This window comes from Colletotrichum lupini, chromosome 5 (genome assembly GCF_023278565.1).
Source record: "Colletotrichum lupini chromosome 5, complete sequence".
In the NCBI taxonomy this organism is placed as follows: domain Eukaryota; kingdom Fungi; phylum Ascomycota; class Sordariomycetes; order Glomerellales; family Glomerellaceae; genus Colletotrichum; species Colletotrichum lupini.
In genome coordinates, this window is record NC_064678.1 from 5,594,732 (window position 1) to 5,617,034 (window position 22,303).

Below are 22,303 nucleotides of genomic sequence, written 5' to 3' on the forward strand. Positions count from 1 at the left end.
TCGGGTTTCTGATAGCCTAAAGAACCTTCCAATAAGGCCGGACAGGACGGGACACCAAACTTTAACATTTCTGATGGTGGGGGGAAGGGGAACGAAGAATAAGCCGTCGGGGGCAATGGAAGCGCTTCGTTCGAGCCCTTCCCTTCGCAAACTCCAGGGACGGCGAACTCAAAGGCAGGTGACTCTACAAATTCAATTTCACATCGTCGATGCTCTAGACCGGGTTGGTCACGGTAAGAGTAAGGTGCCTTTTCTTTCACTCGAGTCGATCGAACGAAGTGGACTGCTAGAGTCTACGTAGTAGAGTTGCTCATGAGACCCCCTCCTCCCCACCATCCGGTCGCTGTCCTCGCGCAGTCCGTATTTCATTTTTGCCCCTCCATTTTTTTCGACACTTTTTTTTTCTGCCATGGGGAAAACAAAAATACCAATCAGAAAATTCAGCATGTCGAAGGCAGGCAGGTGGGGTACCCCTGTGTAAGATTCTAAAAATCGCCGAGAGGCAGGTCAAATGGCAGCACTGGCAGGCCAAAGTGGCAGGCCAGGCCTGGCCCCAAAGTTACCCAAGGCCCCAAGGCACTGTGAAATGCGATGTCCCAAACCTCGCTAAACCCCTTCCATCCATACGAGGGGTCGGAAATCCTTGATTTCGTGCCACTGTGCTCCCGTCCCTTGCATCTCTCCCTGTCCTGTCCTGAGCAGCCCCTCATCACACGCTCCTCTCATGCTCATGCTGCTCATCTCAGTGGTCTCTCACTCATTACGCTCCCACCTCACCCGATGAGTGGGCTCTGATAAGTCTCTCGTCTCACAATCCTCTGCCAGACTGCCACACTTGCTGCCCCTCTTATGCAGCCTGGACGGATGAGAATGAAAGAGGGGTGAATCTCGTACACTGCGGAATCGCGGATATAATGGCTCACACTGTGTCGACAATCAGGCAAGGTCAGCCTTCCTTGCGCTTGAATGAGAGATGGTCGCTGGTGAGTTTTGTCTCTAGCAGCCGTCGGGCGTCCTGGGCAGCGGGCTTTGGCTGTCCATGTAATGTCTGAATAATCAACCTGAGGTTGCACCGTACGAGCGCTCTTTGCATGCCCATAATCCGCGTATTGTTACCGTAGAAACTCACGCCGTTCGAACTTGCGTTAGCCCGTGCCAACCCTGCTAGCGGTTTGGCAGAACCATAATACTGCCCAATTTGGGCAAATGCGGCCGCCACGTAATTTTGGCGTAAGCCAACATCTCAGGTAATCGGACTAATGAGAGCTTGCCGTCGAGGCAAGGTAATTGGGAAGGAGTGGAAAATAAAAAAAATGACCCTTTACCGCCTCCTATATTAGGTATAGCGCTGCTGAATAATCACGAAAATTGACTTCCCGAAAGGGCTAGATACGGAACACTAGCAGGGTTGGCACGGGCTAACGCAAGCTCGAACGGCGTGAGTTTCTACGGTAACCCTGTGTTAGGAAGTCTCGGCTACATATGCCTCAGTTTCGTACCCCGCGATCCCGGCCTGACCACTGGTAAGTGGTTGCTGTAGATGTTTGTGCGTCCGTGGGATGACACATGCCTCAGTGTGGTCCCTTCGCACTGCTGGTGTCAGTGGTTTGTGCTTTCTAGCTCCAGCTCCGGCTTTAGCTTCGAGAAGCTCGTGAACCTGCTGCAGATCATTGGCGGAACACCGACACTCGAGGATGGCTCTCAGAAAGCTTCCCGTGTCATGGTGTCTAGTCGTCACACTTTCATTCAACTCAAGAGTCATCTGCCTTGGACGTTCAGCCCACCTGCTACCCAAGGGCACAGGTACGCAAGCTGATAAACAGCCCTGTCGGAGATGCCATCAAAGTAGGTTTAAACCGAACCGAGGCTTGGACGGCCCCTCCAGATCGACAGCGTCCCCCTCATCCAAAGGCAAACCCCATTCACGAAAGAGAGAAGACCAAAATGACAAAAAAGCCTAGATCATCGGCTCCGTGCTTTTCAACCTCCTTTTCAACATCCTCCTCACCCCAAACTCCTTTTCGTGATATCTCACTGGAGGAATAAACGCACAAATCCCACGAGTTTCATTTCACTTTCGAGTTTCGGAAACGCATTTAGCCATGCTCATCCAGGCGAACCAGAGCAGAGGATTGGTTCGTTCCATCGAGATGCACCTCCGGTCCGGTCAGATCTGCCGCGTTCAATCTCGGCCAGTCTTCCCTTTCAGGTTGGTGGTAAGCTTTTCGCCCGGGCCTGTGAAATCATGTAGACCGGATGAACCCGGTCACCCATTTCAACCGACGGCCACTTCGCTTCGTACTTTGCTTCGCCGGCAACCCTTCCCTTATCCGCGACGCTTGCACAACTGCCAAGAAACTTGCCCTGGCCTGCTGTGGCCTGCTGGTCTTCCGCACGTCGTTCAATTCGATGGTCTTCGCTTGTGCCCGTTGTCGCCGCAATTGTTGGTTGGCAACGATATTCCATCGAATGTTCTCTCGCTTAGCCAGCCATTACGCAACGAACGCGCAACGAATTGGGTGCACTGTGCAACTAAATGCATGTCTGCTGCAGCTGCAAGCTAGGTATCGTTAACTGCGGTTTGTGTCCAACCGCTGCAACGCAGCAGACGGGCTTCCTCGCGGACCTCGTGGGCTCCAGGCGCATAGTCCGCAGGCTTGTCACCCGAGAAATGAAGCGGCGATGGTCGCGACCTTCCCGAAACAGCTTCATGGGCGGACGCCGGGAAAACATGACGGCGCCATTGCATCTCTGCAAATGTGAAGCATTTTCGAATGCGACTTGTGTGGAGTCTCTACCGGACCACTGGCCTCTTCGAGGCCGCACCTGCGACCCAAGACGCTAGAACGGCATGTAACCACAAACCACCGCAGTGATATGCAGGAGAGCCCGTAAGTCATAGGGGGCGGCGCGGAGACCAGCAATGGGGCCTGCTCATGGATACCGGCATTTGTCCGCTAGATTGTCTGCCACATATCTCTTGAGCGGAGACGTGGCATCGACAAGCGTTGCGAGTCCCGCTGATTGCTGTAGCCAAACAGGCATCGGATGTGAAAGATCTTGTGGGCTACTGGAAAGTATTTGCCGCTTCTGTCAGCAACGGAACACCGAGCACCTTCACCAGGCCATGCAGGAAGAGTCGCTGACCACGTGCAACATGCTTCTCAAAGCTTGGCTCTGAGTTCCGCATATGGTGCCGAGAGCAATTCTCGTCCATCCTAGGTAAGCACAATGCGATAGTCAGCTTGAGCGCCAGATATCTCCAAGCTTCCGCATATGCTTCCAACAGCAAATGGCGGTACTTTTAGGGCGAGGATATCCTGCCAGCAGCTCCCGCTATTCTGCCACCAAGTGTGGCTACGGCCGCCACACGACCGCCGGTCTCGGGCACACACGTAAGCTAGGCTCTACGTAGTCAGCATTCGAATAAATTAGACCAATCAGAGGCCGTTAATTAACTTATAGTTAATTCTAGCACGTATAGCTTTAACGAGGTAATGCGGGATATTCTTATATAGAATATGAAAAGTGAATATTCATATAGAAGCAAGAATATATGAATATAGGGGAAATAAGCGTATATAAAAGAGGTTTTTGTAATAAAGAGAGTAATATAGTTGAATTACTATATGAGAAGTTGCTTGCTTAACGAAAGGTCTAGGTAGGCAAATACACGCCTACATATAGGCATAAAAACCTCCTACTAGAATATTCCATTGCTTATTAATTATGATATAATTAATAAGCATATACGTAAGTGAATGCGTAATCGTAGTACGTAATTCCGCCTCGAGTAAATTCCAGATTATTCAGTTATCTTCCAGTACTTTCCACTGCTCACGTAAGCTTATATAAGCAGTATTGCTTACATAATCAATACCTATAATAATCTACAGAAATCGTAGATTAATATGGTATATAGTTTGCTTACGTAATATTGATAATAAGGCGAATAATAAGGTAAACAAAGTTACCTTCGTAACACTCCCTCTTTTGCCTTATTAGCTATGTTGAAATAGCTAACCAAGTACCCTAGAGTAGATTTCTAGTACCCTAGAATAGTTTTTTGGTACCCTAGAACAATCTTTTGGTACCCTAGAGTATTTTCCTTAAAGTATTCATAAAAATATAAGGAAAATAAATACCTATATTAGGGGTATAATATAGGTTAAATAGGGTTATTAGGATCGTTTAAGCCTATTAGCTTAACGAATTCCTTATGTTTAACCCGAGGTAAGGGTTTTGTTAACCCATCGGCAGGCATTATAGTAGAAGGGAGATATTCTACTTTAATATTCCCTTTTTCTACTTCCTGTCGAGTATAATAATAATATAGGGCAGTATGCTTAGTCCTTTGGTGATATTCAGGATTATAAGCAAGAGATAATGCCCCATTATTATCGGTTTTAATAGTAATAGGTTTAACTTGATAACCTATTTCCGATAATAAATTCTGAAGCCAAATAGCTTCCCGAATAGCTTCCTGAAGTCCATTAAATTCAGCCTCTGTAGTAGAAAGTGCTATAGTAGACTGTTTTTTAGACTTCCAGCTAATCGGACCTCCATTTAGTGTAAATAAGTACCCAGAAGTTGATTTTCTAGTACTTTTACACCCGGCCCAGTTAGAATCAGTATAGCCTACTAATTCTACAGGCCCAATATTACCATTATAGGTAATATTATAGTGAATAGTGCCACTAAGGTATCTATAAATACCTTTTACTACCTTAAGTAGGTAAATAGTGGGCTTATGGAGGTATTGGGAGACGAAAGAGACTGAAAAAGCTAAATCAGCCCTAGTCACAACCATAGCGTACATTAAAGATCCTACTAGGTGCTGGTAGGTCTTTAATAGCTCTTTTGAAGGTAAATAGTCATCTTTTTCGTTCCCTAAATCACTATTTAATATACCCGGATTTATAGGTATATTAGTGATTTTAGCTTTGGAAAAATCATTATTATTAAGAATTTCCTTAATATAATGACTTTGAGAGAGAGAAATAGTCTTATTAGACCGATTTCTAGTAATTTTGACGCCTAGGAAATTCGAGGCTTCGCCTAGGTCTTTAATATCGATATATTTCGATATTTTACCCTTAATTTCCTCTATATATTTAATATTTTTATTAAATATAAGGAAATCATCGACGTGGGTAACAATAAAAGCAGGATTTTTGAAATCCTGGTTGAAATAGGTAGCCTCATCGGATTTTAGAGGTAAAAAGCCTATTTTATTAAAAATAGACTTCAGCTTTAGTTGCCATTGTCTAGGGCTTTGTTTGAGCCCATATAAGGCTTTTAAAAGCTGTAATAACTGATTTTTTGATTTATCCCAATTTATAGTATTTAAATTAGGGTATTTTTCAAAAAATTCAGTTAAAGGTATATTAGAAGGGTCTATATATACCTCTTCTAATAAATCCCCATTTAAAAAGGCACCAATAACGTCAATTTGGTGTATATGCCAGTTTAAAGGGGCAGATAGGGCTATAAGTACCCTATAGGTAGTAGGATTACTTCCAGAAGCAAAAGTTTGGAAATAATCGACTCCATACTGTTGTTCGAAGCCTCTAACTACTAATCGGGCCTTATATTTATCAATATTACCAGTATTAATATTGATTTTTCGTTTAAAGACCCATCTAGTAGATAGTGGATTTTTATTAGCTTTATAGACCTTATTTGGGTCTATAGCTAATAAAGTACCCTTTTTAATAATAACCTCTAGCTCAGAATATATAGCTTTTAACCATTCTGATTTTTCTGAGCTATTTAGAGCCTGTTTTAGTGTATTAGGCTCTGGAGGTAGGGTAATACTCTGAGTAAAATCTTTATATTTAGATTTTTCTTCCTCAGATAATTTGGGAATTAATACCTCTATTTTAGAAGGTATTTCCTGAATATCTTCGATTTTATCAAAAATTTTAGAATATAAAGGAGGATTTACGCTTTCTACCCCCTCTATTCTATTATTTTGAATAAATCGAATATGCGAAGTCCGTAATAATCGAGATCGAAAAGGATTAGAAGGGCAATATATAACATATATATTATTACCTTCTTTTCCTAAATATATACCATTTTGAGTATAGGTATACATTTTATTCGAAGTGACTCGCTTTTGAGTAGGGTAATAAATAAGTACCCTAGAGCCGATTTTTCTTAGATTAGATAAATCCGGCTTATTATTTCTTTTTGGGAAGAAATAATCGAGAAAAGCCTCGATAGGGGTCTTTTCAAGGCGTATATTAGCGGTAAAATTAACTAATTTAGTTAATTCTTTCAAAATTACGTCCCATAAATATAGGGGTAATTTCTCTGCTAATAAAATAGTTCTAGCCTTTTCGATAAGGGCCCTATTAGTCCTTTCGGCTATACCATTTTGCTCGGGCGTATAGGGCGTGGAAGGCTCTAAAATAATGCCTTTTTCGTTAATATAGGGTAATAATTCCCCTATATTGAATTCCGTACCATTATCTAAGCGTATATACTTAGGGTAGGAATTAAACTGGTTAAAATAAAATTCCAGTTTGTTTTTGAGAATATTAATTATATTCTCTTTGGTTTTTGAGAATTCAACATCTCGAAAACCAGTAAAATCATCCGTAAACGGAATAGCGTAATTATTTCCACTAATAGTAGTAGGGGTAATTTTAACTGTATCAATACAGACCCTTTCTAGTGGAAATAATGCCCGATTATAGTTAATTTTAGGCTGTTGCCTAGTTAACTTAGCTGTAGTACAGCTCGGGCAATTTAGGTCTTTTTCCTTTAATTTGTCTAAAGGAATTCCCTTAGTTATTTTCGCAGTTTTTAATAAATAAGGGTAAGAAGGATGACCTAATTTTTCGTGCCATTCCTGGGTGATTGAATAGGCCTGATTATCTGAATTTTCAGATAAATAATCAGTATTTTTCTCTATATTACTATTATTAATAGTAATATTATGAAGAGAATTTTGAATGGATTCTAAAATATTTTTTAGATCCAAATACTGATTTTTAGGGTCCAAATCGTTTTGTTGGTACCCTGTAGTAGGCCTTCGATTTTTCCAAGCAATATTAAGGAAAAATCCATGCCTTTTGAAATCCAAATAAGCAAATACATTGCCCTCAGAATCCACTAAATAATTCTTTTCAATATATCCACCATTTTTGTAGTGTAATATACCTGAAAAGATATTAAGTGGGAATTCTGGAATATATAAGGTATTTTTTAACCTTATAGGTATAATTTTACCCCGTAAATAGATAGGTAAAATTAAGTCCCCAATACCCTGTGGGTAAACTGGGCCAGCTCCGGTTCGAATAGGGGGTAAATTGTCCCTATTATCGAAATTTTCGAATAAATCCATACTATTAGTAATATGGACTGTTGAACCCGTATCATACAACCACCTTTCAGTTGTATTTGTGCCCATATTAGCCGAATTATTGGTATTTTCTCCCGAAAGGCCCAAATTATCATTTGGAGTCGAGTTGGGTAATATATGAGGGAGAAAAGGTTGATAATTTTCATCAAGTGGGTCTATGGTATAGTGGTCGGAACCACTAACCATATAATTCCTTGATTGTAAGGGCTGAGGGTTCAAATCTCCATGTGGGCGTTGGTTTTTCGTAAAAAGATTGGGCTGGTTTGGTTGGTTTCGGGGCTGGTTTCGGGGTTGGTTTGGTTTGGGTTGATATGAGGGCTTATTTGAGGGCTTATTTGGGTAATTTGAGGGCTTATTTGGGTTGGTATTTGGGTTGGTATTTTGCTTATAATAAGTCTTAGACTTATTATACTTATTTCGAGAGTATTTATTACTCTTAATAGTATTACTAGACATAGGAGTATCGATTTCTCTCCTATTTTCGTCTAATATATCCGTAATAAGAGCCTCTAAAGTAGGGGGCTCTTTAAGTCTTAAATTAGACCTTTGACGATCAGCCCAAATCGGAAAGATATTAGTTAGGGCTGATATAAAGACCGTTTTTTGGTCTATATCCTCAATAATAGCTCCTACGCTTTTTAATTTGGAAATATAGCTTTTAAATGAGCTAATAAACTCATTTAAGCTATTAAAATGCTCCAATCTAATAGCGTGGAATTCGAGGTATAATTGTTGACGTAGAACTGGTCCTGTACCCTCATAGGATGCTTTAAGGGTATTAAGAGCCTCTTTTGGATCAATTTGATCAAAAATAAGTGAAAGAGGCTCAGGTTGAATATTTTGCCTTATTAATAATAAGGATTGGGTTTTTTGCTCTTCAGTAATATTTTCATATTCGTTTTCAACTTCGAAATAGGTATTTAATTTCAAAAGTCGAAGATAAATATGAAGAGTAGAAAGCCAAGTAGTCCAATTTTGACTACCTTTTAGGCGTTGATTTTCAGGCATAAGGCAGCCTGTAATTGCCTTGATAATATCCGCCATTATATATATTTTAGAATATATATAATATAAATATATACTAGTATTGTTCCTAGTATAAATAAGCTTACTTTAAGCTTAGAATTCAAGCTTGTTTTTAAGCTTGAAAATAGACTTATTTTAAGTCTAAAAATATATATAAGAAAAAGTCTATTTTGACTTCTTTTTCTTATAAATAGATATTTAATAAAAGTAAGTATATAGTATAAAAAGGACTTACACTTCGTCTGCCTTTTTATATATATAAATCCTTTATTAAATATAAAGGTCGATTTCGAATTTTCGAATTCGAAAAAGTGATTTTGGGCGGAGTAAGATATCTCAATATATGAATATGCATATACCGGATAAAGGCATATACCTAAATGATAATAGGTATGATATAGGTAAATAAAAATAGAAGAGCTCGGATAAGTGAATAATATTCACTTAAGTAAATAAAACCTCAGTTATATAATAACTGGGCTCATAACCTCTAGCACGTATAGCTTTAACGAGGTAATGCGGGATATTCTTATATAGAATATGAAAAGTGAATATTCATATAGAAGCAAGAATATATGAATATAGGGGAAATAAGCGTATATAAAAGAGGTTTTTGTAATAAAGAGAGTAATATAGTTGAATTACTATATGAGAAGTTGCTTGCTTAACGAAAGGTCTAGGTAGGCAAATACACGCCTACATATAGGCATAAAAACCTCCTACTAGAATATTCCATTGCTTATTAATTATGATATAATTAATAAGCATATACGTAAGTGAATGCGTAATCGTAGTACGTAATTCCGCCTCGAGTAAATTCCAGATTATTCAGTTATCTTCCAGTACTTTCCACTGCTCACGTAAGCTTATATAAGCAGTATTGCTTACATAATCAATACCTATAATAATCTACAGAAATCGTAGATTAATATGGTATATAGTTTGCTTACGTAATATTGATAATAAGGCGAATAATAAGGTAAACAAAGTTACCTTCGTAACATTAATTAAATTATTTTAATAAAAAGTACGGTAATTAACGAATTAACCTAATTCGACGTAATTAACGAAGTAGCCTAATTAACTACTTAATTAACTACTTAATTAACTATTAATTACTCCGTATAGCCCATAGCCCGTAATTTAATAACTTCTTCTATTTTAGCCTCGTACTCTATTTTAGCCTCGTACTTATTAATAAGTCTATCTATCTCGCCTTTTATTATAAAATTAATATTATAAGCATAATCCTCGTTAGCTAAATCCTATAATACGTCTAACTATATAAGATTACTAATTAATTAGGATCGTAACTTTATAAGCGTTAATAACCGAAGAGCCCTTATAAAATTAATTATATTATTATTAACTACGTTAATTACCTCGTTAGTAGTAGCCCGCTAGTACCTCTGCTATATCTTTATACTAGGCTTATACGTATTAAAATTATATATAATCTCGAGGCCTCGTTAAGTAGAAATAGCCCTACTTAGCGCTAGAGGTATTGTTAATAGTAGTAATACTAATATAAGTACTACTTTTACGCATTTAGTAACTTCTTTATATTTAAATGTAGAGGGCTCTTGTTTAAAAGAGGTACTTCGATTAATAGTTAGCTTTTTTAACTTACTTATTATAACTATTATAATACCCGTTATAGAGCCCTATAAGCGACCCTTACCTCGGATTTATAAGGGATCGAGTAGGGGGATAGAAGTACTATTATTAATAATAAGCTCTAAGCGTTACTAAAACTAATATAAGTAGATCTTTTTTAATAATATTAAGGTACCGTCCTTAATATATTATTAAAAAACGTAGTAGTAAAGTAACTTATAAGTAGTTTAAATTAAGTAGTATATATACTCTTTTAACGGCTTTTTTAATAAACTTAAATTTAGCTATTTACTTAGCGTACTAAGTTCTTATAAGAGTTATTTAAGGGTATTGTAGTATATATATAAACGTACCTTCTTTTAAAATAACCCCGTAATAATACTTAATACCTTAGCCTAGCGACGGGTCTAGTAAGCGCTAATTATAGCTACTTAACTTACTTAAAAAATAACTAATTTATTAAATACGGCTTTAAAATCGCCCGTATAGTAGCAGACTCGTACTTTAATACTCGTATATAAGGATTCGATAATTAACGTAATTAAATAACTAAAGTACCTAATTCGGTTAACTTAAATAAATATAAGTTTCTCGTACTACGGCTTAAGCTAAGTATTAATAGCGTAATCGACTACTACTATAGGGTACTTAGTAGTCTAAAATTTAAATAATTAGTTATAATATATAGCTATTAATTAGCTACGGAGGAGATTACCCTAATCTATAAGGAATTATTAAAAATAAGGGTTACGTATAACTACGCTAGTCTCGTCCCTCGTGGCCGGGCCGAAGTAACGCTAGGTCCGGGCTAGTATATTAAAGTTAACGTATTAGTAGTAAAGTACGTATAATACTACTTTAAATTAGGTATTATTATCGAGGGTATTAAGTAAAATAATCTCGCAATCCGTATATATAACTTATAAAAAGGGAATTTCGTAAGCCCGGAGTAATACTAATAGCTAGTTAATAGCCTAACGGTAATTAGCTTCTTTCTCGCTAAATAAAAAGTAGCTCGTAACTTAAGAAGCATAACTATCGTTAGTTACTCTATAAATATTAAATAACAATATATTAAATCGGTTAATTTTATATATAAAATCTATTAATAGAATATCTAGGTATTATTAAAGTAAGGAAATCGTAGTAGTAAGCATAATAAATAAGCTCGTAATATAGCCCGCGTCGTTGCGTTAAAAATAGTACTAGTACTTTATTAAATCGCATAATTAATTAAATAACTACTTAATAAGGGTCCTACTACCTAATTCGTTATAGCAATAAGTAGCTAATATATTAAATATATCGTAAGTAATAATACCGCTATAATTACTACTTTCCGACCATAGGCTTAAAAGGATTTAAATAAGTTAAATACCCTTATTTTATTAGTTAATGATTTAGTCTTTTTTATTACGTAGTAGCGCGTAGCAATAATGCGCAAAAGTGTTAGTATTACTAAATAAGTAGTTATAGTAGTTATAAAAATCGCTAACGACGGGACGAAAGAGCTAATTACTATTTAAAAAGCTAGTAGCAATTTACTAGCGGTAGTTTATAAACGAGGTCGAGGATTTATAACGTTTATTTAAGTAAGTTAACTTTACGAGGTATTACTATTTTTAATTATAACGCGGGCTATAACTATAGTAATAAGTAACGGTAGTTAGTGCCCTAGTAAAGGGCTTATATTAAATAATTTAGATTATAAAGCTAGTCTTATAAATAGCCTCGTTAAGTACTACTCTAGTATTAAATAGGGCAGGGAATCGCTAGTTATAAAGTAAGTAGTCGTACTCTATATAATCGTAATTATTATAATTAGCTATATATTAATAAATAAAAGGATCGTTAACTTCGTAATTATTCTCTTCTTATAGCATATTAACGTTAGGAATAGCTTTAATTAGTAATAGCGGTAGCAGTAGCGACGGCGAGGTCGACGAAGTAGTAGTTATAGGTAAGTAGGTAGGTGGGTAGGTAGGTAGGTAGGTAGGTAAGTAGGTGGGTATGGGCAGCTGGCCTCCGGGCTCGGAGGTAGGGCCTGCCGCAGCCACACTTGGGGGCGGGATAGCAGGAGCTGCTGGCAGAATATCCTCGCCCTACTTTTAGCCTCATCTGTGATAAGTCGGTTTCCCTATAGTCAGGTATTGCAAACGTGGCGCTTTGTGGTCATCAGATTTATCAGTGATCCGGTGTTCCCGCGGGTATGCATGGTCGAGGGGCGAGATATATGTGAAGCCCGGCATTGCCAATTCGAGCCTCAACCGAGCTCTTGCAGAGTCAGAGACAAGACAGCTCTGTGGTCGACGAATCAACCCATGTCGCAGTCTCCTACGACGATCATTCGCTAGGGTCGGTGACCGTTGAAGAGCTGCCGGGCCGGATGACCGTAGCCCGTGGGGAATTTCGGGGGCCCACTGACCAGAGCGTGTCTTCAATCTTATTAGCTTTGAAACGTTCATGAGTAGATATAGGGCGATGATATTCTGCCACCAGCTGCCGCTATTCTGCCACCAAGTGTGGCTGCGGCCGCCACACGACCGCCGGTCTCGGGCACACACGTAAGCTGGGCTCTGCGTAGTCAGCATTCGAACGGATTGAGCTAATCAGAGGCCGTCAATTAACTTATAGTTAATTAAATTATTTTAGCAAAAAGTACGGTAATCGACGAATTAGCCCAAGTTAACGAGTTAGCCCAAATCGACGATTCTGTCGAATTGGGCTAATTGCCTAGCTATCTAATTGACTAACTGCCTAATTAACTCGCTCGATAGTTTATAAACGAGGTCGAGGATTTGCGACGCTTATTTAGGTAGGTTAACTCTGCGAGGCGTTACTACTTTTGATCGTAACGCGGGCTATAAGTATAGTAATAGGTAATAGTAGTTAGCGCCCTAGCGGAGGGTTTGTGTTAAACGATTTAGACCGCAAAGCTAGCCTCGTAGGCAGCCTCGTTAAGTACTACTCTAGCCTTAGGCAGGCTAGAGAAGCGCTAGCCGTAAAGTGGGTAGTCGTACTCTACGTAACCGTAATCGTCGTAATCGACAGCATGCTAGTAGACGAAGGGATCGTTAACTTCGCAATTATTCTCTTCTTGCGGCATATTGACGTTAGGAATAGCTTTAATTGGCGGCAGCGGCAGCGGCAGCGGCAGCGACGGCGAGGTCGACGAAGTGGTGGTTGTAGGTGGGTAGGTAGGTAAGTGGGTAGGTAGGTAAGTGGGTAGGTAAGTGGGTGGGTATGGGCAGCTGGCCTCCGGGCTCGGAGGCAGGGGCGGTCGCAGCCACACTTGGGGGCGGGATATCGGCAGGTGCTGGCAGAATATCATCGCCCTAGATATATCGGAGTAGCCGTGCAGGCCCACCAGTACCCGTATCACGAGCCATTCCAGCCGTACCAATTGATCGAAGCCTCGAAGGCATGTTGCTCTGCATTTTCCTCCTGCGCCCCGCCCAAGGTATTCTCACTGCGGAAGTGGCTCCGATGCAGTCAGTCTCCATCGCAAGGTTTGTGCAAGGAATCAGACCGCCGGCCTTTGTGCTTGGGTCACCCCGAAGTTGCAGTGGTACCGGGAACTGCGAATCAATGAGGAGTAGCAAATATGGCATTTTCAATTTGAAAAGATTGTATGATAACGTAAAGTTCGAATGTGAGATCCAGAAATCCTCGTCGAGGAAGTCTGCATAAGTTGATATTAGAGGAGAGCATGTTCCTGTTAGGTGGCTGAAGCAGGAGCTCTGTAAGTTGAGAAGTGGCTGGTGGGCAATTCAGCCACAGATGCACGGATCATCTTGTGGTGGGTAGATCGATCTGGAAATGTCTTGGCACGACGCGCTTCAGGGAAGGCGCGTCTTAAGGTAGTTTGGCGTCCCGCGCACCCACGTGAAACCCAGCTTCAGCCTAACTGACGTCCACACAACCCCAAGCAGGCTTCAAAGTGTCCTGGTAGCTGCCGTTGTAAATCATGGAAAACTGGTCGCCGGAAGGCCGGGCGGCTATTCAAGATGCCTTCGAAGCATTGTGTGAAACAGTTAGCAAGCAACTTGATAGCGGTATGTACACGCAGATGCCCTGACGTAATGACAATGTGATACTAGCTTCTCAACAGAGGTCGAGCAGAGGCTTAAGGGGAACGATCGATCCCGCGCATTCCTCACAGACGAGCTCGAAATATTGAAGTCTCGGTCCGACGAGGTTGATCGCTTGGAAGAGGAAAACCGGAAGCTGAGGACGAAACTCCTCCAAATCCATCACCAAAATCGCTCTGTCGAGTCATCTCGAGGAAGCCCTCGGCCGAGTTATGTCACCAACGACCAAGCCACCAACACAGACCCCGCCTCTGCAGATGGTCCTGAGAATGGAGGCGACCTAGAGAACGTGCTGCGGGAAAGCCACAAGCTGCGACGGAAATACACTGCCCTGGACCAGAATTTCAGGATACTGAAAGCAGAATTCAATAAGAGAAGGGACGAGAGGAAGGAGGAGATCAAGAAATGGGAAGACTATGCGACAGAATTGGAGACGAAGATCAAAGTCTTGGAGCAACGTGATGGTGACGCCGATGCGGCTGCGTACACAGCAGAAGGCCTTCAAGAGCAAAGCAGGCCGCGCGCTCACTTGGCTTCGAGGTTGACAATCGATCCTGATACCGGGATCTTGACGACACTCAGCAATTCGCGGGCTTTGCGACAATATTCTGCCGAGAGAGCTCCCGTGCAATCAGATGTCGAGACGCAGGATCTGTCTGCCGCAGATATCACGGAGGGGGAGACGACAGAGGGTAGTAAGGACGCCGATGCTGTTACTCTTCCACCATTGAGACAGACCGCCAAAACGGATTCAGACATTCGCATCAAACCAGAGCCTTCCTCAGACGGGCCTATCATCGTCTCTGAGCGCCTTGTAGGCAAGAGAAAGCACGCCGATTCCTCCTCAGAACAACAAGGACGACGTAGGGTGAAGATTGAGAGCTCGAATCTTACTACTGGCCCTATTACTAGTCAGCTTCAACAAGAGAGCATGGACCTGGATGAGGTCGGTCAGAGACTAAGCACGCCACGGAAGAATAGGTTATGGGCTGATGCCCTGGCCGCGCCCGGTCAAATTGACATGGAGCGAGCTCAGACAGCCGCTCCCGTCTTTGTCAGGCGCGACAACACCAACACTCCGACTACCAGGATACCCAATTCAACAGCGGTTCTGACACCGATCAACCCTAACGCTCGTCCGGTACGCCCGTATGAGTTGAACACCGTGGAGAAGCCAACAAGGAAAGGGCTCGCTCAAGGCATAAGGAGCTTGGCTGAGGACGGCTTTGTTTATGATACAACGGGCCGCGAAGAGCCGGCGGGGCTTTTCCGCACCCCGCAACCTCCCGGTCGCTTGAGTACGCTATTGAACGCACCATCTCCAGAACAAGCCCCTGCCATAGTACGGTCAATACCTCGTCTTCGGGATACAGGTCGAGCGGAGGAGGATGGACCGCAGTTTCCCGAGCGTCGGGAATTGCCATTCAATAAAGAACGCCGGGACAGGTCGAAGGAAGCTCCAATCGGCCGGAGGGAGCACGAGGAGAACACGGAGCCCACCACAGCCCGCGGGCAGCCCAGAAATCGTGCGACGGTCGAGGCACAGCCGCTGCCCCAGAAGGGGTCATTAAGGTCAAAGCCTGCCACTTCCCTACGGCTTGAAGACTTCAAGGTCAATCCAAAGTTCAACGGCGGTTCCGACTACGCATTCTCGGAGGTGGTCAGGAACAGGGAAGACAGAGCCTGTTTGCCTGGTTGTACAGACATGAACTGCTGTGGCCCTCAATTTCGCGGCATGGCTTTGGCTCAAAAGAACAATGTCCATCGTACCCCGGCATCAGACACCAAATTGTTTGAGGATTATCTCGGTGACAGAATCACTATCATTCTGGGGATGTCCAAGGCAGAGAGGGAAGACTTGTGGATAGAGGCTAAAACATGGCAACTCGCGAATGAGTTGGGCAAACATCGTCATCGTTACGCTCGAAGGGCATCTCCTCCGGGCTTCTGGAACGCGGATTTCCCTACTACGCAGGAAGACGAGGCTGAGAGGGCAGAAGGCGAGAAGAGGGAGAAGCAAATGATTCAAGAACGATATCGGGAAGCAATGAGAGGAGGGGGACGCTGGATCTTCAAGGACGAGTGAATCAGCTGTCGATGATGGGTTCTCAGCGAGGCGCACAGGAGCATTTTGTTTAAACCAGCAGGTGTACATGTTCCGGGCGTATACTGAGTCGTCGTAACAAAACTTACAATAGCGTCGAGGCTAAGCTAGCATGCATTGTTCATTTCAGAGGGATGAGCGACTGGGATATTGAAGGCTCTAATGCCAATAAGAAGCAATGAGAAGCTGAAAGGGAGCTGTGCAGACTTGAGCTATGGATCACCCGCAACGCGTATATGCTAGAGTCCCGCCGGGACACGGAAGAGTGAATCCTATCCACCCTCACCGAGCTCACCTCTGAGCGTCTGAGGTGTGTTCACCGGCCCAGCCAGCTATAGTGGGGTCGATTTCGGGCAAATTGCGGAAGAAGAGACCCAATACCAGCCTGCGATGATCGAATAGTGATCTGTGCGCGAGGCTTCGGCTCAGGCAATCGCATTGCGCCAACAAAGCCCGGAGCCCGCTGCCCGCTAGCTCCAGGTTTACGGTTCTACCTCTCCCGCGCGCGGCTTAATTTTTTGTCATCTCCATTGGAAGCAACCGCACAGCTAACTTCACAGCCGTCGCCCCGTCCCAATCCTCGACCCTTCACCGTTGCTGCCTTCATCGCAGCTCGCCCCTTCGTGTCTGCGCGATTAATCACCTGTGTCGAGCAACTTGTTCATTTTATTTCTCCCCCCTTTGCTCGTTCGGAATACTTTAGTCGGGCCCATTTTCTTCCCAACGATTCCCCGCAACCCCTACGAGAGCGACGCACGACTCAAGGCGATTGGAAATATTACCTTCTCGTGCATCCCACACGATCAAACAACCTAATATTCGATACTCGAACCGATCTCAGACTAATCTGTCGACGCTCCATTGCGAACGCGCCGACAACCGTGTTGAAGGAAGCCGCAGATTCAAGGCAGTGATAGTTCCAGCCGTGGACGATCACTGCAAATACACGACTCCCAAGCCGGCAGGATGAACAATCGTCATCTGCCGGCTGGGCAAGCCATGCCGGGGGGCGGAGGGCCAGGAGGAGGTGTCGATATGGGTGGTGGTCCCGGAGGGGGTAACAGACGGAGGATGCAGCAACAGCCGACGTATGCGCAATACCAGCAATATCAACAGTATCAGCAGCAGCCCATGTATCCAAACTACATGAACCCCTACGCTCAGCCGACGCCGTATTACCATCAGCTGCCGCATCAGTACCAGAACGGAGGCATGCCCTCTGGCTACATGCACTATCAGCAACAGCAGCCCTACGTGCGGTCACCACAGGCCATGCCTCAACCTCAATATGTCCCCATGGCCGGCGTGAGCGTTCCTCAGCCGTATTCGCAACCGTCGCCTGCTCTCTCAACGCCGTATCACCCACCTCCCGTCCCTGCTGTCAACCCTGTTCAGACGCCGCCGCCTCCTCCGCCTCCGCACGTTGAACCTACGCCCGAGCCTTCAGTCGTCACACCTTCTGTAGTGTCCTCGGTCGTGTCTTCATCAGTCGTCACGCCCTTCGCTGAGCCATTCCACCCGGCCGCGGCGCCCCCAACCCCTGCCTCTGCCCCTGCTCCCGAGAGCCTAGAGCTTCCCAAAGATGTAAAGGAATTTCGCGCACCAGTAAGTCCAGCAGATCCTATTCATGTTGGCTTCGTAGCTAAACAAAGAAAGCTCCCTTGGACACCTCCCGACCAAGCACCGTTCCCTAGAAGGGCTCCCAAGTCAAGGCGAAGCAGAAGATTGATGAGCGCGAATGCTCAGAATCTGACACTGCCTGTGGAGCAGCACGAGGGCGCTCTCGAGTCGGCCACCAAAAGCGGCACGGAGGACAGCCTCCAAGTGAAGGCCGATGCGAAGAAGGTGGCGCCCTGGAACTCCAAGGACACCGACTCCGAGAGCGCCACCCTGAGAGCAGACTCCCTGGCGTCTGAAACTCCTAAGGAGAGTGACAGGTCAGCGACTAGCGTCTCAAACATGGGCAGCCCGAAGGTGAATGTACCGGGGTCTGAGGCCAGACCCACGACAAGCAACTCGAACGCCTCGGCGTCCCGCCCTGCCGTTCCTGTTGTCCCAGTCATCCCAGCTCTTCCGAAGAGCAGCCCCAAGGAGGCTAAGGCAGCAAGCGTCAGCCAGCTCGCAGAAGAGCCCAAGCAAGTTGCATCTCAGGAGGCGAAGCCTGCTGAAGCAACAGAGGGCACGGAAGTTGCTGGCGCGGAGCAAGAGAAGCTCGAGGCTCCTCCGGCAGCTCCCGCCAAGGCGGCCCCGAAGTCATGGAGTGGACTGTTCTCCGCAGCCGCCGCCGCTGCTGCTCCCAAGGCGCAGCCCGCTGCTAATGGCCCTGTTGCTCCGGCCGCAGCCAACGGTGCCACCACAAATGGCGATGGTGCTGTCAACGGCAGCGCACCCACCTTTTCTGCAGGAAACACAAACTCTCTGGCATCTGCCATCCAAGACTTCCGTGTTAGCAATGCTGCCAGGGTTCAGTTCATCGAGCCGAGAGGCCTGATCAACACCGGCAATATGTGCTACATGAATTCAGTCAGTATCTTGAATCCACAAGCGGAGAAACCCACTAACGACAGTCTAGGTTTTGCAAGTCCTTCTTTTCTGTGCGCCATTCTACAACTTCTTGGATCAGGTCAGCAAGAAGGCTGTGCACAAGTTCAAGAGCGACACGCCCGTCATAGATGCCATGATTATGTTTATGAGGGAATTCCGGGTCATCGACTCGACTGAAACGGTCGAGAAATTGCGCCGGAAGCTCAAGAGCGAGCAGCTGGAGCAATATGGTGATTCGTTCATTCCCGAGTTTGTGTACAAGGCCATCCAGCCTCTCCCGGCGTTTGCTAGCATGAGAGTATGTCGCTCCGTGGCCCATTCCCTTACTTGTCGCTAACCTTTTTCTACAGCGTGGACACCAGCAAGATGCTCAGGAGTTCCTGGGTTTGATTCTCAATGCCATCGACGAAGAATGCGCCCAAGTAATGTCAACGAGTGGCTCTTCCAATGGGGCCGCTGAAACCCGGCCTACATCCTCCGCCGCCAGCGTCGTTGAGTCGAACGACGGCGCGGACGGGTGGTTTGAAGTTGGATCGAGACAGAGAGCAGTTGAGACGCGCTCGTCCGGAGCCAGCTCGACGACGCCCATCACTCGTTTGTTTAGTGGACAGTATCGATCAGAGCTTCGCCGTCCTGGTGTGAAGGACTCGGTGACTACGGAGCCTTTCCAGTCCCTGCAGTTGGACATTGGCGCCCCGTACATTCATAACGTTGTCGACGCGATAAAGGGTCTAACGGTGCCCGAGAGGCTACAGGGCGATGCTGCCCCCATGACGAAGCAGACTCTGATTGAGACTTTGCCCCCGATTCTCATCCTTCACCTGAAGCGCTTCAAGTTCGACACTGAAGGAACGACCAAGATCGGCAAGAAGGTCGGTTACCCTCTCGACTTGCAGCTCCCCGCGGAAGTTCTCTCGAAGCGACGACGCAACGCTCTTGTCTCCGAGGGTGCCGGCATGCCCAAGTACAGGCTCATCGGTGTCGTCTACCACCACGGCAAGCAAGCCAACGGCGGTCACTACACAGTGGATGTGCGACGGCAAGACGAAAATGAGTGGATCCGCCTGGATGATACGATCATCCGACGTGTCCGCAGTGAGGACGTGGCCGAGGCTGGTGCGGAGGAGGATGCCAAGGACACGGGCCGATCAGGTCCCGCGTCGCGCGACGCGTCGACCAACCGGTTCGGCGCCATGGCAGACGACGACGAGGGCGATGATTGGAAGGAGGTCACTACCTCTGCCAAGGGCGGTGATAAGGGCGGCGAGAAGAAGTGGAGCGCCGTGGCCAACGGCAATGGCACCGCGTCCAAGGGAAAGCCGGCCAAGGACAACATCAAAGACAACAAGGTTGCCTACCTGCTATTCTACCAGCGAGTCTGAGCCGACGAAAGGGTAGTCTGGGATCCCAACATTCAACAGTAATCGTCGCGTCGATAGGCGCGCGTGGGGATGAGCACGTAAGGTGGTGGTGAACCTGCTTCAAAAGGCGCAGACTGAGCCATATCAAGCAAGAGTTTGAAGTCTACAAAGCAGAAAAAGTCGAAGAGGGAAGTGAGAGGGATAGAGAGGATGCAGCTGGGGGTGCTATGGTTGTCTCAAATCTAATTTGACTACACACTCGAAGCGGTATTTCAGCATCTCTGGTGGGATTGAAGGGGGAGAGAGACAAGGGAAAAAAGCAAAAGTTTACTAGTCATCTGCAAAATTTTGTAGATGTCTTTTTTTACAACAGTTAGTGATCCAAGCTAGGTGTGAGATGGAGGTTGGGTTGGAACTTTGGGGGCGCGGCGGGGCGGCCAAGGGTGGAGGGGGGGCGGTTTTTTTTGTCTTTGGGGCGTGGTTTCGTCCCGGAGTATGGGAAAGCTGTGGAAAGGGATCAATGAGATAAGGAAACACGGACCGGGAGGTCTCTGTAACAATAAAAAACCATTGATGACGATCTTGGTGGTGTCTTGATCGCTCGTTGGTGACATGTGTGTGTGAGAGACGAAGAAAGGTGTGTTGTTTCCATCTTTCTTTGGTGTAAGCCGCCGCAGCTGAAGCCTGTACGTCTTCCAGAAGAGGAAAGTGGGGAGAGAGGCTTTTCGACTCTTGCCTTACCTTGGGAGGTGGGATGATGAAATAAGCAGTCTGCACACAAACCACTCACAAGTCATTCGTCTCCTCTCACACAGCATCGGCAGTCCGGTAGACATACACTTCCAGCACCCACCTTCCGATTTTTTTATATCGGACCTCCCGTACAGATTGCAAACATGGCCGAACCCGCGCAGACCCCGCAATACATTTACAAAATCGTCCCCGAGGCGCCGCCGTCGCCGCTGCCGACCGAGTTCCCCCTCTCGGACCTCGATCGCAACGATGGCTTCATTCATCTGAGTACGGCGGAACAGGTACGAATGATCTCTCTTGCTTCCTCTCCTTTTCTTTATACCCGGATTCTCCGTGGTCATGTTCCTCTGTTCTCTATCTCCGTTCTTCTTGTCCTCTCGAGTCTACATCTCGCATCCCTCCGCTCTCGATTTCCCTCACACTCGCCTCTTCACTCTCATACATGTACTCATAACCACCCACCACCACACACTATTACACAGCACGACTTTCCACACCTGCCTAATATACACTCAATCAAACTACCTAAACCAAAAAAAAAAAAAAAAATCTCACACTGGAAACATCACCAGGTCCTCAACACAGCAAACCTCTTCTTCTCATCCGCCACGAGCTTACACCTCCTCAAACTCCCCTACGCGCCCCTCGCCGCCTCAGGCTCAATGAGGTGGGAGTTCCCCCCCTCGGGCAAATTCCCCTCCGCCTTCCCGCACCTGTACGGACGCAACTTTGGCGCCGCCGACGTGGAGGACGCAAAGGGTTTCGAGAGGGCCGAGGGGCAGGTGTGGAGTGAGGTTCTGGGCGGCGATGCGTGGCTTGTCTGAGGATGGGGGGGGGGGGGGGGGGGGGGGGGGGTGTCAACAAGACGAGTTTTCTTTCCGGGCCATCTTGACGTCTTCTGATGATGGGGGAAGCGGTTGGTTGGTTGCTTGGCAGGTTTCCACGGGAGACATCTCATCATGAAAGTAAGAAGAGAGATCAGAAACGTCAGCATCAAGGAGTCAGACATAGGAAACTATAGTCGGCCGCAGCCCTTAGATGGGGGTGCAATTGCTTGCCATGAATTTGTTTCTAATGCCATCCGCTATCGCAGGGAGCTCAAAACTGAAGCTCCCTCTCATGATCCGAGTTGCAAACAAAAAAAGGACAAAAGATTCTTTCCCCTTCCTAGAGGACTTTTTACCACCGCAAAGCCAACGTTTGCACAAGGAATCTCAGCGCGGTCCCCTTTTGGCATTTCATCTTTCCCCCGTCAAAGACTCATAGCAGCCTTCATCTCGTATCAGAAAAGAGAAAAACGTGTGCAACGTTATAAATCATGCCTCCTTCTCCCCATCCCAGCCAGCCGTGTGTATACCCACGAGGTATCATTTGCCCAAGCCCTGCGAGCCGACAACCCGCACATGCAAAACAGGAAAAGAAAAGAGAAAAAAGC

At 45.4% G+C, this 22,303-nt stretch overlaps 4 protein-coding genes across 4 annotated transcripts, besides 2 other annotated features; 3 read left to right on the plus strand and 1 right to left on the minus strand.

The window, feature by feature from the left end:
* Positions 1–184: 184 nt before the first annotated feature.
* Positions 185–214: a sequence feature (Short protein (CLUP02_11078, UQC85579.1) was converted to a misc_feature.).
* Positions 215–333: 119 nt separating this feature from the next.
* Positions 334–369: a sequence feature (Short protein (CLUP02_11078, UQC85579.1) was converted to a misc_feature.).
* Positions 370–445: 76 nt separating this feature from the next.
* CLUP02_11079 (uncharacterized protein) lies at positions 446–3,308 on the plus strand (the record flags this gene model as incomplete). The annotated part of the gene is made up of 18 exons (XM_049290047.1): positions 446–462; positions 528–581; positions 703–748; positions 826–881; positions 941–983; positions 1,067–1,117; positions 1,169–1,230; positions 1,384–1,523; positions 1,576–1,598; positions 1,667–1,723; positions 1,780–1,973; positions 2,065–2,216; positions 2,252–2,422; positions 2,490–2,519; positions 2,609–2,759; positions 2,792–2,853; positions 2,986–3,092; positions 3,171–3,308. The coding sequence occupies 18 exons, from the start codon at positions 446–448 to the stop codon at positions 3,306–3,308; spliced, it is 1,554 nt and encodes a 517-aa protein (XP_049147192.1).
* Positions 3,309–13,350: 10,042 nt separating this feature from the next.
* On the minus strand, positions 13,351–13,626 carry CLUP02_11080 (uncharacterized protein; the record flags this gene model as incomplete). Its single annotated transcript, XM_049290048.1, has 1 exon — positions 13,351–13,626. The coding sequence occupies one exon, from the start codon at positions 13,624–13,626 to the stop codon at positions 13,351–13,353; it is 276 nt and encodes a 91-aa protein (XP_049147193.1).
* Positions 13,627–14,022: 396 nt separating this feature from the next.
* On the plus strand, positions 14,023–20,136 carry CLUP02_11081 (ubiquitin carboxyl-terminal hydrolase; the record flags this gene model as incomplete). The annotated part of the gene is made up of 9 exons (XM_049290049.1): positions 14,023–14,048; positions 14,116–16,188; positions 16,416–16,475; positions 16,543–16,611; positions 16,748–16,857; positions 16,914–16,998; positions 17,101–18,733; positions 18,783–19,052; positions 19,105–20,136. 9 exons carry the CDS (start codon positions 14,023–14,025, stop codon positions 20,134–20,136), a joined length of 5,358 nt encoding a protein of 1,785 aa, XP_049147194.1.
* An 875-nt stretch (positions 20,137–21,011) lies between these two features.
* On the plus strand, positions 21,012–21,692 carry CLUP02_11082 (uncharacterized protein; the record flags this gene model as incomplete). The annotated part of the gene is made up of 2 exons (XM_049290050.1): positions 21,012–21,149; positions 21,441–21,692. 2 exons carry the CDS (start codon positions 21,012–21,014, stop codon positions 21,690–21,692), a joined length of 390 nt encoding a protein of 129 aa, XP_049147195.1.
* Between the last annotated feature and the right edge of the window lie 611 nt (positions 21,693–22,303).